The sequence below is a fragment of the Telopea speciosissima genome, chromosome 7, assembly GCF_018873765.1.
Source record: "Telopea speciosissima isolate NSW1024214 ecotype Mountain lineage chromosome 7, Tspe_v1, whole genome shotgun sequence".
In the NCBI taxonomy this organism is placed as follows: domain Eukaryota; kingdom Viridiplantae; phylum Streptophyta; class Magnoliopsida; order Proteales; family Proteaceae; genus Telopea; species Telopea speciosissima.
This window is the reverse complement of record NC_057922.1, coordinates 38,383,077-38,397,965: the sequence shown is the minus strand read 5'-3', so window position 1 is coordinate 38,397,965 and position 14,889 is coordinate 38,383,077. Positions and strand designations below refer to the sequence as shown.

At 37.2% G+C, this 14,889-nt stretch overlaps 1 protein-coding gene across 2 annotated transcripts in view; it reads left to right on the top strand.

The window, feature by feature from the left end:
* LOC122669928 (beta-glucosidase 11-like) overlaps window positions 1-1,318 on the top strand; it is a 61,294-nt gene extending 59,976 nt beyond the window's left edge. The window contains exons 11-13 of one of the 2 annotated variants that reach the window (XM_043866845.1): window positions 25-112; window positions 911-1,013; window positions 1,109-1,318. In XM_043866845.1, coding sequence (XP_043722780.1) covers window positions 25-112; window positions 911-1,013; window positions 1,109-1,310 — 393 coding nt within the window. In that variant the 3' untranslated portion in view covers window positions 1,311-1,318. The remainder of the gene's footprint in view (window positions 1-24; window positions 113-910; window positions 1,014-1,108) is intronic. The other variant, XM_043866847.1, reaches the window with a different exon arrangement.
* The last annotated feature ends 13,571 nt before the right edge of the window (window positions 1,319-14,889 follow it).

The following is a 14,889-nucleotide window of genomic DNA, read 5'->3' as shown; positions in this document are numbered from 1 at the left end:
TAAGCTAAATATCTGCTGATTCAGTTTCCTATTGATCCTGCCGGTCTGCAAACTGTGTTGGAGAATTTCAAGGAAGTGTATGGCAACCCACCTGTCCTCATTTATGAAAACGGTACCTCTTTCTCTACTTTTGATTTATTGGTAGAAAAACTCTCCCACCAAGGTAGCAAGAGTACGGTCGTTTATTCACTCATATCAATAGTTTGCCCCTTAATTCACTATTGATTTTTCTTCTTGTGAATTAAGATTGAAAGATCACTTAGACTTGATTCTTATTACAACCATTATACACCAAGGGTGCACATGTAAGTCAGTTCTTTTGGGGGATTTTGTTCAGCATGTAGTGTGCCATACACCAAGGGTGGTCAGGTTCTGAATATACTGGTCTGTTTTGCTCTAGGTTGGCTCTTGTAGGGCCAGGCAAACCAATAATGGGTTTCATGGGCATAATATTGGTCCATCTCCTAGGGTTCTTAAAGCATGCTCTAAACATCTCTCTAGGCCAACAATAGGAGCTTATGATAGGGAGTGGGGTCTTTGGATTTTGTTTATGTGAGTTGTGGGGGTGTTTCTGGCCCCTCAAAAACTTTTCCTTCTTGAAAGAACTCCGGAAACCCTAAAAAAGTGTCAATTATTTCCACAAGGTTGCAAAGTGCCTGCACATGGTGTGGTAAACTCTATGTAAAGAGCAGTTGATGGGGGAGTACTGTAGGGAGGAAATAAGATCATCCATTGATTTCTTTTACAGTCATGTTTAACCCTCTCTTCTTCCCTTCCCATCCCTTCCTTCCTCCCCCACCCCCCAAACCCCAAAAAAAAAAAAAAAAAAAAAACAAAATGAAACTACTTCACTGTATGTTGAATTGTTGATATGCCTTCATGATGTGACATGATCATAATATGTCTGCAGGCCAAATGACATTCCACAATGCTTCATTGGATGCTACCTTGAATGACACATCAAGAGTGGAATATTTGGAAGCTTTCATGGGAGGTTTGCTCCAGGCCATGAGGTATTGTATAATTTTCTTTTAGGTAAAATTATATTCAGAGTAGGGGTTTTTGTTTCTAGTTACAGTTAATGTTATTTTTTTATGTTAAATGACAGAAATGGGTCAAATGCCAGAGGTTATTTCGTTTGGTCCTTCATGGATCTGTTTGAATTATTTGATGGTCTCAGATCTACCTTTGGCCTCTATTACGTAGACTTCGATAACCAGGATTTGAAGAGATATGCTAGGTTCTCTGCACACTGGTACTCCAGCTTTCTCAAGCGAAGAAGGATCAACCAGTACCTATGGGATCATTAAAGCACTCTGCACTCTACCCTTATCTTAGTGTCTTGAGGCTGAGGAATTTAATTGTCTTGTTTTCATTGTAAGATGTGAGATTGATTGCCTTTGTAGATCCATTGGAATGCTCTATGTCCTGGAAATCTTTTTATGTTCTTTGCAAACAATTTAGTAACTACAAGATTTTTTTATGAGAAAGGTGATTGATTTATTGATAGTCCTTGAGTACATTGAGTAGTTGCAGCAACTCAAAAGTATCCACCCTACATCTAATATTATCATTACAACAATGTCTAGCTAAAATATGTGCACCAATATTAACATCCCCTGAAATCTTAATAATAGAAAAAACTGGCATTTTTCAACAGATTGCTTGGATTCAAAAGTCCTTGTTCACTGCTTCCTTCCTGGGTTTTGATACAATCCACGCTCTGTTGAGACTTTATTTGGTTATCAAAGCTTCAGTCTCTTGAATCTTGCTTATTCCAAGCTTGGGCTTCTGCTTCAGCTGCTCCTTGTGCCTGATTACAATCATATATATGGCCACAATTATTTTTTGAATAATTACTGACAATTGCACTCCGACCAGCTCTTGTAGCTACAGGGTTTAAAAAATCAGGATTGGATCGGTCCGATTCTGGCTGAACTAACTCGGATGGTCCCTTCCAAAAACTAGGGTTAGGGCATATTTGGGTTGATTCTTATTGATTCACCCGACCAGATCGATCCAGGTCTTGATTCTGGGTGTTTAAATCTTGTAAAGCTACCATTAATAACAATTTTAGTGATTTATTTACCCCACTCTATGCTCTTAAGTTCCCTGCAAGTTGTTTCATCCAACATATATGCTCCAGAATATCAAGTTTTCTTTGATGAGTTGGAAATGGCTGTTCATTTTCTAAAGGAATTTTTATACTTAAATCAGAGTGCCCTATGTTAAAATAGTTTGATTCAAATAAGGACAAAACCATAAAAGCCAGGATCTCTATAGAGTGTTCAAGAATACATCTCAATCAAATAATAGAGAATCAAAGATAGAATCACTAACCTTGTTTTGAATTCATAGTGATGATAATCGCAGCGGAAAATAAAGATCAAAGATCTAGGAGCTTCCCCTCTATTCTTAAAGATAACTGGCTTGATGAGAATACCGTATGCATAGGGATGATGAACACTGAATATCTTTCTCTCTTTCCAGAGTGTACTATTCAACAGAGATTGAGAATAATTAGTTGTTATGGGTGAAGAGGGGACTTAGCTCTCTTTATATAGTAATTCTAAGAGGGCCTCTCTCATCATAGTTCCAGCAGGAATCTATTTAGCCCACACCAAAGCCAATCCACATAAGACTCCTAATACAACTCAATGACCCCCTTTATTAGATCAAAACTCTAATTAGTCTGGTTTAGGATTATTAATATTAGTCCGATAGGATTAAAATTCTAACACCCTAAACCCCATGTTCATTAGGTTAATGCTACATGTTCTGCTATCATTATTCAATTCATTTACCTTGCCAATGCCTGGGTCTCTAGTTTGTGTTTTTTGTCATGAATCCCTCTAAAGATGCAATCCATGGGGTCCAAAACAGTGATACTCTTCTCATCACCCACCTTCCCACATAACATTGATTTGAATTTAACATTTAAAAGGCTTCTCCATATACAAACGGCTGTGGATGTTTCCTTTTGTCACAAGGAATGAGGTGTTTCTAAAGTATCTTGTTTTAATTAATCTGAATCCGTAGGTAGGGCCAGAGCTCATTTATTATCCTCCAAGATTGTTTAATTAGCAAATTAAACCTAGTGTTGCGTCAAGAAATCGCCTGGTGGTCCCTTCGAGTGTCGCAACCTGCAAAAGGACCTTAGTGACAAGGGAGAACCGGTGTGGTTCCGGTCTATGACTCTCCGATGCCTAAGTTAGATCTCTCTGAGCAACAGATGAATAGTTAGAATTCAAGATATTCGAGATATTCAAGATGGGTTAATGGGGTAGAGTACCTTGGAGTTTATAGTGGAGTGAGGCGGTGTGGAGAGTCCCAGTTGGTAACGAATAGTCCTCGTAGTAGATAGGCGTTCCTAGTTGGTAGGATTCATCTCTTGGTTGGTTGTTCCTCCATGGGAGGTAAAGTCCCAGTTGGGAAGATGTTCTCAGTAGATAGACATGCATGCGCCTTTGTATATTGGATAAGGTCCTTGGTGCATGAGTCCGTCTGGAATTGTACCTCTAGTAGCTGGTACCTTCAACTGAGGAGGTGATGTATATCTTGTCAGTGACGTTAGTAGCTTGCGTGTAGTACTTGGTCTTGGACCTTGGACGTCTTTGTTGGTTCTTTGCTTTCTGGGCCAATCAAGAGGGACGTTAGGTGGCCGGGTTTGGGATGGTCTTCCCTCTTGGGCCGAGACACATGGCGGCCCATGATTGGCCGGTATAATTTTGGTTTATCGCCTGGATTATGCAGTCAATTTGGATCCTCTACCTGTAGCCTCAAACATGCAAGGGCAAAATGACCACCATACCCACTACTCCAATGGGGTCCACTCCCTGCCATCTGAACTCCACATAATTAAGAAGTCTTTGAGTTCAACTCTCCTTGTGACCTACCTATCAAAGAAAAAAAGGGCAAAAAAAAAAACCTAAAACTCATGACCTATTAATTGTGAGGTGGTAGGTCTATTCAGCCACCCCCTAGGGTTTCATTCATGATAGTTGCTCTCAATGTCCTCTTATTGCCATAAAAGATGGTTGAGAGTCCTGTTTTTGTTTGGCAAACAAAGATAGTTGTGAGTCAATCTCAATATCCAGAACTCTGGCTAGGAGTTCACCAATAAATGACAAGCTTAAAGTTCCAACTTCAGAGATTAAAGATCAAACCTTCCCTGCATAACAAATTGCATCCCCAAATCTCATGATTCTGATGCTGGGTTCATGCTCCAAACAGCAAGGGATGGAGAATAGGAAGGATATCACACTTGGCACCCGACTATTGTTTGGTCGTGTGGATTGCCATATAGAAAAATATTTTCATAATAATAATGAGAAAATTTTCATATACGGCTATGTAATCCGTGTATGTGAGAGGGTGGGAGTTTCAAGGCATTAATTAATGGGTGGGGATTTATGACTTTTTCAACTCTTTGTGAGAGGGGACACGACTGTGCATGCCTACACAACCGTGTATGAAAACTTCCCCATAATAATAATAATACATTTTTTTTGGTGAAAATAATAATAATACATTTTAGTAGTGTGAAGAATGAGATAGAGGCAAGTGTGGACCTCACACGACCACGGTTTACATGTCTCCTCATAGATTCTCTTTCATCTTTTGTCATTTAATAATATGGGCCTTTTGTATATGAATCAAAACTATCAATACTTTTCTCCCTTATAGGCATGTATGATGTCAATATAGGGGGCAATGTGTACATCTATCTCCATATTTTAAACTAAAAAATCCGAAGAAATACAAATCAAGCTATTTTGAAGGATGAGGTACAACCTCTATTGGGGTCCTCTATCCTTGCATTTTTTTTTTCTTTCTTGAGGAAATTAGAATACCCTTTATCATATAGTCTTGGCTGTCTCTCTACAGAACTCAAAGACATCTAGGAATAACCACAGAAAGTATTCTTCCATGTTCGATCCATTCCTACCTGTTCTGCTAGTCAATTATATACTGAAAAAACCATAAATGCTTGGAATATACTGATTCCATGTCTTATTTAGATCAGAATCATCCAAAACTGATTCAAATCCCAATACTGGGATTTTAAACCTTGAAGCAAAACAATGTTCTCTCAATCTAATGGTCAGAATATTCTCATCATCTATCTGTGTAACACTGCTAGCCAACAATGGAATTTTTGAGGAAACAATATACATCCTAAGTTAAAAAATGTTTTTTTTTTCTTGAGGATTTTGAAGAATGGGATTCTAACTAAACTAAGATTCTCCAAATGGTTGCATGGTGATGATATATGTGATTTTTATGTTTTAAAAAAATTAATCTACTTGGCATGTGTCCTTTTCGTGTGATTTCTCTAAAAGAATCTGGATTGCACGAAAACTTTGCTCACTGAGTAATCAATGTCCTCCTCTGACTGACACTGGTTTTTTTAGTATAGCTGTATCACCCTTTATTTAATTTGAATCATAGAAAAAGTTTGTGTTTCATAGTTGCGATCTTGATCCTAATTTTGTTTTGCTAAATGTTATAAGGTGGACTTTGGATCTTCATTTGTCTCTAACTCTACCATCCTCCCCTATTTCTTTGTTGTGTGAGTTTTAAATTTTCTTTTAACAAAAAAAAAAATCTTACAGTGTGACATAAAGAGGATGGACTGTACAAAAGTCTTTATGCCTTTATTTTTATTTTTTTTGGGGGTTAAAATTATGCCTTTATTTGTTGGATATAACAAAAAGAAGAGTATCTGTTTTTTGTGATATATTTGTTATTTCTCCATTATGTGAATTTTAATATTTCTTTTCACACACCAAAAAAAAAAAAAAAAACCAATGTGACATAATGATGATGGACTGCACAAAAGTCTTTATGCCTTTATTTGTTGGATATAACAAAAAGAAGAGTATCTACTTATTTTTGTTCTTGAATGGCCTATGGAGATCATGTTTTCTATGGTTTTCCATCCTTTTGGGATAAATAATCTAACATTATCCTCTAATATTGTTTGATTAGCAAATTAAACCTAGATTATGTAATCAATTTGGATCCTATGTTGTCGCCTGCCCGTGTGGCCGGCCTGCAGCCTCAAACATGCAGGGGCGAAATGACCGCCATACTCATTGCCCGCAACCTGCCCGGGTAGGATCCACGCTCTGTCTGTATGAGACTGCATACCGACCGCACGGGCATGCGACGACAGAGGAGAGGATCCCGATCCTATGTAGTAGTTTTTCCTAAAACCAACCCCCTTCTTTATGTCTACAAATATAATCCTATAAGGGAGGTTGTGAGTACCAATTCAAAAAAGAAAGGGAAAAGAAAAGTAATCAATTTCAACTTCCCCAATCGAAACTGATTACTAATTGATCTCAGTTTACTCAGTTTGTAATCAGTTCAGGTTGTATGGTTTATTATTGTTTTGGTTTCATTTTGTTGTTGCTCTTTTGTTAATGTTTTGTAATTGGACTAATTTCGTTCAATTATTGGTTTTATTTAGTTTAATCTCTCTTATTCGGTTTAGCGGTTTGATTATTCGATCTGTATTACATTGACTTTGCTTTAACGATGTCTCGCTTTTAAATGGTTTTATATGGTTTAGAAACGATGTTTTATCAGTTAAAAAATGAACCAAATGTTTAATATTTAATTTTGGTAAATGGTTTTGGTTTGAAATTGACATCTACATAAAAATCATTCACAATGGTTTTTTGATAGATAGGCCCCATGGAGAGTTGAACTCATGACCTTTTAATTATAAGATGTTAATTGTTGCCATCTAAACTAGCCTCCACATAATTAAAAAGGCCTTGAGTTCAACTCTCCTTGTGACCTACCTATAAAGGAAGAGTAGAAAAAAACGCATGACCTATTAATTGTGAGGTGGTAGGTCTATTCAGCTACCCCTAGGATTTCATTCACGATAGTTGCTCTCAATGTCTTCTTATTGTCATAAAAGATGGTTGAGAGTCTTTTTTTTTTTTTGGCAAACAAAGAGAGTTGTGAGTGAATCTCAATGTCTAGAACTGTGGCTAGGAGTTCACCAATATATGACAAGCTTAAAGTTCCAACTTACTTCAAAGATTGAAGATCAAACCTTCCCTGCATAACAAATTGCATCCCCAAATCTCATGATTCTGATGCCGGGATCATGCTCCTAACAGCAAGGGATGGAGAGTAGGAAGGATATCATAGTAGGCACCGGACTATGGTTTGATTGTGTGGATTGCCGTATTGAAAAACATTTCCATAACAAAATAATAATAATAAGGGAAAATTACTTGGACACCCCCTGTACTATGGTCATTTTGCTTACGATTACCAACGTTTGAAACAATTATTTGAACAGCCCCTGCAGTTTACCATTTCTTTCAAGTATATTCCCACTTCTTAATATTAGAGAGGACCCGATAAGGATTAGGCTTTTCCTGGTCATGAAAAACTCTGTTCTATTCAATAAAATATAGTACAAAAGCAATATGTACAAATATGTGCATCACCTCAGATTTGGAGGAGGACAAAATAATATCTTGTAGAAAAGAAAACCATGATGCAGAAGATAAAACTGTGCTTCTAAGTCCGACCTTACAACCAAACCAATTAATACGTGAAAAAGAACATTCAAAACACAATTGCCAAAAGTATTCCTTAGCTTCATTGCACACCACACACTTAGTGTCTATTGAGAAGAGTTTGTTGAGGTAGCATTTGGTTTGGAGATCATTATGACAATATTTCCATAGAAATATTTTGAATTTAGGATGAATCTTCAGCTTCCAAATGATATTCCACATCGATGGGAGTGGTGTAGGTGCAACTGAAGAAGTGTTAACCCTGTTTTTTGCCAGAAAAGATGCAGTTGGTTTAGTTGAAAAATTTTCAGCTTTGGAAAATGGACAAAATCATGAATCTATGATGAGGGCTGATAAGAGCTTAAATTTGAGAATACTAGACACAATCTCCAAAGGAAATAGGGAGTTGATGAGGGGGATGTTCCAGTCTCCTCTCTCATCAAATTTATACATCAAGAAAACATTAAGGAGCTACTTCAAAGTGTATTCATTATCATTTATATCATTAAGCACTCACACAAGGAATAAGGTGACATTCTTTGTAAGCTTACAATTTATTTATTAAGTTGTGATTATTTATGCTCTTGAGTTTTGGTGGAATTCTAGATTGAGCATTATTATATTTGCCTTAGTCTAGATTGTACTTAAACTATTGCAAGGACCCTCTTATCCTAAAGAGATTAAAGGACCCGTTCATCTTCTAAAGAGATTATAGGACCCTCTCATCCTTTAAAGAGATTATAGGATTCTCTTATCCTTGAAAAAGATTTGTTAAGGATCCATTTATCCTTAAAAAGAGTTGTAAATGTAACCTTTTCCCCACATATTGTATTGAAAAAAAAATATTAGTGGAATTCTCTCAAGCTTTGAGAGGTATGGATGTAGGTTTAATTGGCTGAACTACTATAAAATCTTTGTCTCCTTTAATTGTGCAATTATTTACTTATCAATTGTGAATTGCTTAAATATAATTTCACGTCATACATTGTACTTCACAAGTATTGAAAAAGAGGCAAAATCCACTAGTTATAACCTATTCACCCCTCTCTAGGTTATTTCACAAGTAATGTATTAGATCTTACCATACCGAGAGAGAGAGAGAGAAAGAGACTTACAAGTTGTTTAAAGGGAGGATGGGCTTGAAGAATTGAGGTTCTGTCTACTGTCTCATACTTCTCCTTTGGGGCTCAAGAGTTTCCAACCTAATCTATTGTGGAGGTTACTTATTTGTATCAGAGAGGGTTATTGTAACACAGGTGCATGACAGTAGGAGAAATGGGAGAAATCTAGTGTGGATGACATGCTGAGAGTTAGGAGATTCGTGGATGGTGTCGGAAGATATTCTGGCCATTTATGTGTGTCCCCGGGAAGGTAGCAAGTTAGCAACATTGAAAGATTGAAAAATTTTTGCTGCTACCTGGGTAGCAGTAATGTTCCTGCTACCCCCATTGGCACCCAAGGGAATGGAATAATTCACTTCCCCTTTGGGTTCATAAATACCATCTAGGTTTTAGTATTTTCCAAAGTACCCTTTTAGATTCCATTTCCTTGGCTGCCAATAAGGTAGCAGCAAAGTTTTATTCAACCCTGCCATGACATGTAATCACCTCTCTCTCTCTCTCTCTCTCTCTCTCTCTCTCTCTCTCTCTCCAATAAAGCTGTGAATTATGAACTTCGATTCTTGCACCCATGGTATTGTAAACTTAAATTAAGAGGAACTGGGGCTTCTGCAATATTCACTGGAGTGAGGACGAGTTGGATCTTCTCTACCTTCATCAGTCGATGCCGGATTCTTTGGTTGCCAGTATGTACGGTTTCTTCGTTCGACGACGGTTGTAGAGGTGATTCTCCTCAGTTGAGGTATTCGATTGAGAAGGAAGATATTTGGTTGTTTTAATTGGAAGGGTAGGGTAGGTACTTCATGTCATTATTAGGGCAACATTATCTTTAAGAAAAAATTAATCTTCTCACATCATTACTTAACAACCTTTTACTAACGGTAGGTTGTGTGTGTGTAAAAAGCGAAAAAGAAGTTGCAATTTCTGGGAAAGGTCGAAAGTCTTTGTGGAAGGAGGATATTTCTGTGGGATTTACCGACAAAAGGTCGAAAGTCCTTCAATCCATGATGAATGAATTCCCATCCATTGTGACTAAATGTTCACCATTCCATCCTAGGGTTCAGAGAACTCTCGCACCAATTTTTTTTCTTTTCACACATTAATTGTAAAAAAAACATAAATAAAACATAAATAAAAGGTTGGACTGAGTTTTCCTTCAGCTACAATGAATGAAAATTAATTCATCATGGGTTGAAGGATGGGCGTGAGAGTTTTCCCAATCCCAAAATCTATGAGGTAAATTCAATCATATATGATGGTTTCCCAACTATCTAAAAAAGAGCGATGCCAACACCTTTGTCAATAAAATTTGCTGGATGTTTAAAAAAAATTCATACGACAATCAATCACCATTAATAATTTTATTAATCTCTATCATTGAGAAGTGGTTTCTTGTTTATTAAGATGAAGTAGGTTAATGAAATCTCGATTGACATTTGCACTGAATGACATAACTCCCCCACTCCTCCCCTCACCCCTTTCTTAAATATTTCTTATCTTGTTTGTGTCAAAGTTATCAATTTATCAAGGATTGTTCCAAATAGGTATATTTGGGAAGACAGTTCCCCAACTTTGTAGTGGAGACTTGAAGCAACACGATCAATCTCACGTAAAGTTTTTTCTAGTACTCCTACTCCCATGTGAACACTAGTTGATATTTCCTTTTTCAATCTTAGAAGATTTCGTTTTCCTTCCTATCATTTTTCTATCCAATAATATAATTGTATGAACGGAAGTCCCACTATCAATTCCATGGTGGAGATTGTTCCAAATCGAGTGTCGAGGTGAATACATCTGCAAAGATAACGCACATGAAAAAGACAAACACAAATTTTTCCCACACATCCCCAAAAAGTAACAGAATACAATCTGTTAGCATTCATTTTTCGTCCAATTATCGAGTCATTCCTCACAGCATCTAGTGCTTCAATTATAACTATCAATTTTTTCCTTAAAATTTTCAAGTCTTCAAGAAATGATATCACAAATCGAACAAATTGATTGGGAAGGGAATGGCCAGTTTCTGGTACCTTTAAAGTTCTAAAACGGCTCACAAATTCCTTTGGGCTTTTGTAAAGCTTTGGCACATCCAAATTTGTCTGAAGTGAGCGTTGATCAAATGAAGCAACTCTCTAATTCAGAACCCTTTATGTTCTCTAAGCTGTGTTACTGTAATGATCTCTTAATCAAGGTCAAAGAGGTCCTTAAGACCATTTAGAAGAGCACTGAGCGGCAATGCTCTCAGTTCCAATCCGAATTCTGTCCTTCTTAAGTTTGTGTGCTTAGTGTTCAAGTTCACTAAATGGTTACCATAATTTTCCACAAATGGAGAGTCGAGCCTACCCAAATCCCGCTGCTCAGCTTGCTCCTCCGGTTAAGCAGCTTGTTCCTCTAGTGAAGCAATTTGCTCCTCTACTGAAATATCTTGCTCGGATGGAACTTTGGAACTTTTATTGAGTTTAGAACTTTGAGGCTACCAGCTGATATGTACTTTTGTTCTCATCGTTCCATTTTTTGTTCAAGGTAACACCCATCCTTCTGTGTTCGTCTTTCTTAAGAACATGAAAGAATTAATGAAAATGATGAGAGATATACTTATAGAACTACGTGATGTTAGGCGTAACTCGAGGATTAAATGAGAGCCTATTTGAAAATAGACTGTATTCTGTAATCATTAAGGAGTCTGTGGTGGCAGTTTTGTTTCTCCCCATTTTCGTGGGCATCCTCATTGTTGTTATATTCACTGTGACTTTTTCTTTTAAGAATTTTGATGACGCAATGAGATTCATAGTTGGACTTCCATTTTCAAAACCATTTATAAGAGCACTGAGCGACGATGCTCCCAGTTCCAATCTGAATTTTATCATTCTTAAGTCTGTGTGCTGAGTGTTTAAGTTTACTAAACGGTTACCATAATTTTTGGCAAATGGAGGGTCGAGTCTACCCAAATCCCGTTGCTAAGCTTACTCCTTTGAAAAAATAGCTTGTTTCTCCAGTGAAGCGGCTTGCTTCGTTGAAGTATCTTGCTCGGATGGAATATTCAAATCTCTGATACCAATGTCAGACATTTGGATATTCTTTTTAGTAAGAATTTCGATGTCGTAATGGGATTCATAGTTGGACTTCCATTTCTACCTATATATAATTACATTCAAAACTGTTGGGGGAGGGATTCAAAATTTTCTTAGAGCTCGAAAGGAAAGCTCAGCAGTGTCCACCTGTGATTAGGTTTGATTGATAAAAGTTATGTGAAATTTATCGTGCTGGTCATATTCTCCACAACCAAGTGGATAACGATAAAGATAAATTATCTTCCAAGATACAAACATTTCGAAGAATCCCTAATGTATTGGCAGATGATGCAAAAACACTATAAAAATTGAATTACCTCACGTCCCCAAAAATTTCCCATCTCACTAGTGTTGGGCTTATTTTCACTCAACCCGTTTTCTCGATGGGCGGGTCATCTCTCCAATAGGATTTATAAATGGGTGTCGGGTGTTTTCAATTGAAGTGAAAGCAGCAGAGCTTGCATTGCATTTTTTATCCACCCAAAACCCTAGATAGACACCCTCTGTGCGAGAAAATCGAAAACCACCTGCACACGTTAAGGTAAGTACTTCTCCCTATTTTTTCTTGCAGTCGCAATTTCTAAAACTTCAACTCCAAAACCCTAGACACACTCTCGCAGGCAACTGAAATTAATTCTTGTTCTCTTCGTCTCCTTTTTATTTTTTTTTGTCTTTCTTACCATTGGACTTCACTTCTTCGTTTTTCTCTGGCCTGCTATATTCTAGGTAGTTCACTTCATCGTTCATCTCCCACCGTATTACAGATAGTGTCCACCTAGAATCCTAGACACACCCTCTGCGCGAGAAAATCGGAAAGCACCTGCACACGCTAGGGTAGGTACTTCTCCTCCCTATTTTTTCTTGCATTCGTAGTTTTTAAAACCTCAACTCCAAAACCCTAGACACACTCTCGCAGGCAACTGACATTACTTCTTCTTCTCTACTTCTCTTTTTTTTTTTTTTTTTTTTTTTTTTTTTTTTTTTTGTCTTTCTTACCATTGGACTTCACTTCTTCGTTCTTCTCTGGCCTACTGTATTCTAGGTAGTTCACTTCATTCTTCTCCTACTGTATTAAAGATAGTGTCCACCCAGAATCCTAGACACACCTTTTGCGTGAGAAAACCGGAAAGCACCTGCACACGCTAAGGTACTTCTTCCCAATTTTATCTTGCATTCGCTTCGCTGTCTTTCTTCTCTTTTTTTTTTTTTTTCTGGACTTCGCTTCTTCGTTCTTCTCCTATTGTATTACAGGTAGTGTCATCATGGATCGAGATTTAGCAGAGAATTTATTATTAGGTATGCCTCCACCAATGCCGGAGCTACCATTTCTAGATCCATCATCACCACCAGAGCTTCTCCTCGGTTTGAGAAACTACGACTTGTCATTTGCCGAAAAAGATCGTAGCAACGATTTCAACATTGAGCAAACTGAGTTGAGTTTGACAGTATGTGGATTAGAGCTCGGAGCCTTATCCATCACGACTCTTATAAATGGTATCCAAGATGTTTTGGACCGAAAAAAAGACTTGGTTGGAGTAGTTCTATTTGGAGAAAATGAAGGCTTTAGAAGCTGAGAGCTTATCGAGCTGATCAATGTCCACTGTCGAATGATTATGAATGTATTGGATCTTTGCAAAGACTCCATGAAGTCTGTGAGTAACTTTAGAACATTAACGGCACCAGATGATATGGTTCTATTTTTTGTTCGAGGTATGCACCCTTCTGTGATTGGATTTCTTGAGAACATGGAATATTTATTGAGAAGACTGAGAGATACTCTTGAGAAAGTATGCGAGGTTAGGTGTAATGCAAGGATTGAACGGGACCACTTTTAAAACAGGTTGTCTTCTGAAATCTTTAAGAGACGTTTGGTGGCAGGTTCGGTTCTCTTTTTTTTCGTGGTCATCTTGTTTGTTGGTATATTGACCGCCGTTTTTCCTTTTGGTAAGAACTTTGCTGCTGTAATGGGGTTCATAGTCGGATTCCCATTTTTATCCCAATATAACTACATTTAATTGTGGGGAGGGATTCTAGATTTTCTTAGAATTCGAGTGGAAATCTCAGCTACTATCCACCTAGGATTAGGGTTTATTGATAAAAGTTTATGAGAAATTTATCGTGCTGGTTAGGCTCTCCAAAATAAAATAGATGAAAATAGAGATGAAATTTCTTCTAAGACACAAAAATATCAAAAACTCCCTAAAGCATTGAAAAATGGCACAAAAACATTTTAGATTTTATTGATAGGTGATGTGAGGTGGCTAGTAAATCAAACATGGGTATTCTACGGAAGTTGGCTAATCATCCCTTGGTATTATTCTTCATTCCTCTTACTTTACTTTTCAACCCTACTTTCTCCTAATAAAAACATACTTTTTTAATTATCTGGTTCTATTTTGTTTCTCTGATTTTCCTTCTTTGCACTTATCCAATAGCACCTGTAACTAGGTTCGTTCTCTGATTTTTATTGACATAATCTTATATGTCCTTGAAAATCAAGGTCCCTTGCCTCATCAGAATTTAATGTCTCCGCTGCCAAATTGTCAACAAAAAAAAAAAAAGAGGATTATTGTGCTATTTTGTTGATTTTATTTGGCTCTTACTTTGGATATGACTCTGTTTGTTTTCAAGAAAAAACATCATACATAAAATTTACAAGTAAAGTTTTGTGGTTTTTACCTGAAAACAAATGAAGACAAAAAATTATTTCAACAAGTGTCATTAATTACTAATGGAACAACTATGATGTTGTTCAAACCTAGAGGATGGCAGTCCAAATGTGTCACCACCAGTCTAAATACTATGGAAGCAGTTTTCTAGGGAAGTTTTAAAAAATTCATACAGTTAAGGTAAGGTTTAGCTACATACTAGCATGGCAGTCCAAACGGGTCACCACTAGTCAGAATGCCATGGAAGCGGTTTTCTAGGAAAGTGCTTTCTGTGTGTGCGGATGTTGGGAGTGTAAGATTTTCGTAAGGTGGGTTGGTATAGTCCCACTTTATTTTAACAAAATCGGTTTAGTTGTGTTGATGGAAGCTACCTTAATGCTATGAGTCCAGTTTCTATGTGTGGACCTAAGGAATTATTTCCTTAATGGAAAGGAAACCCTAGTTTCTATGCAGGGTTGGTCCCTACCCTCACCACTATAAATAG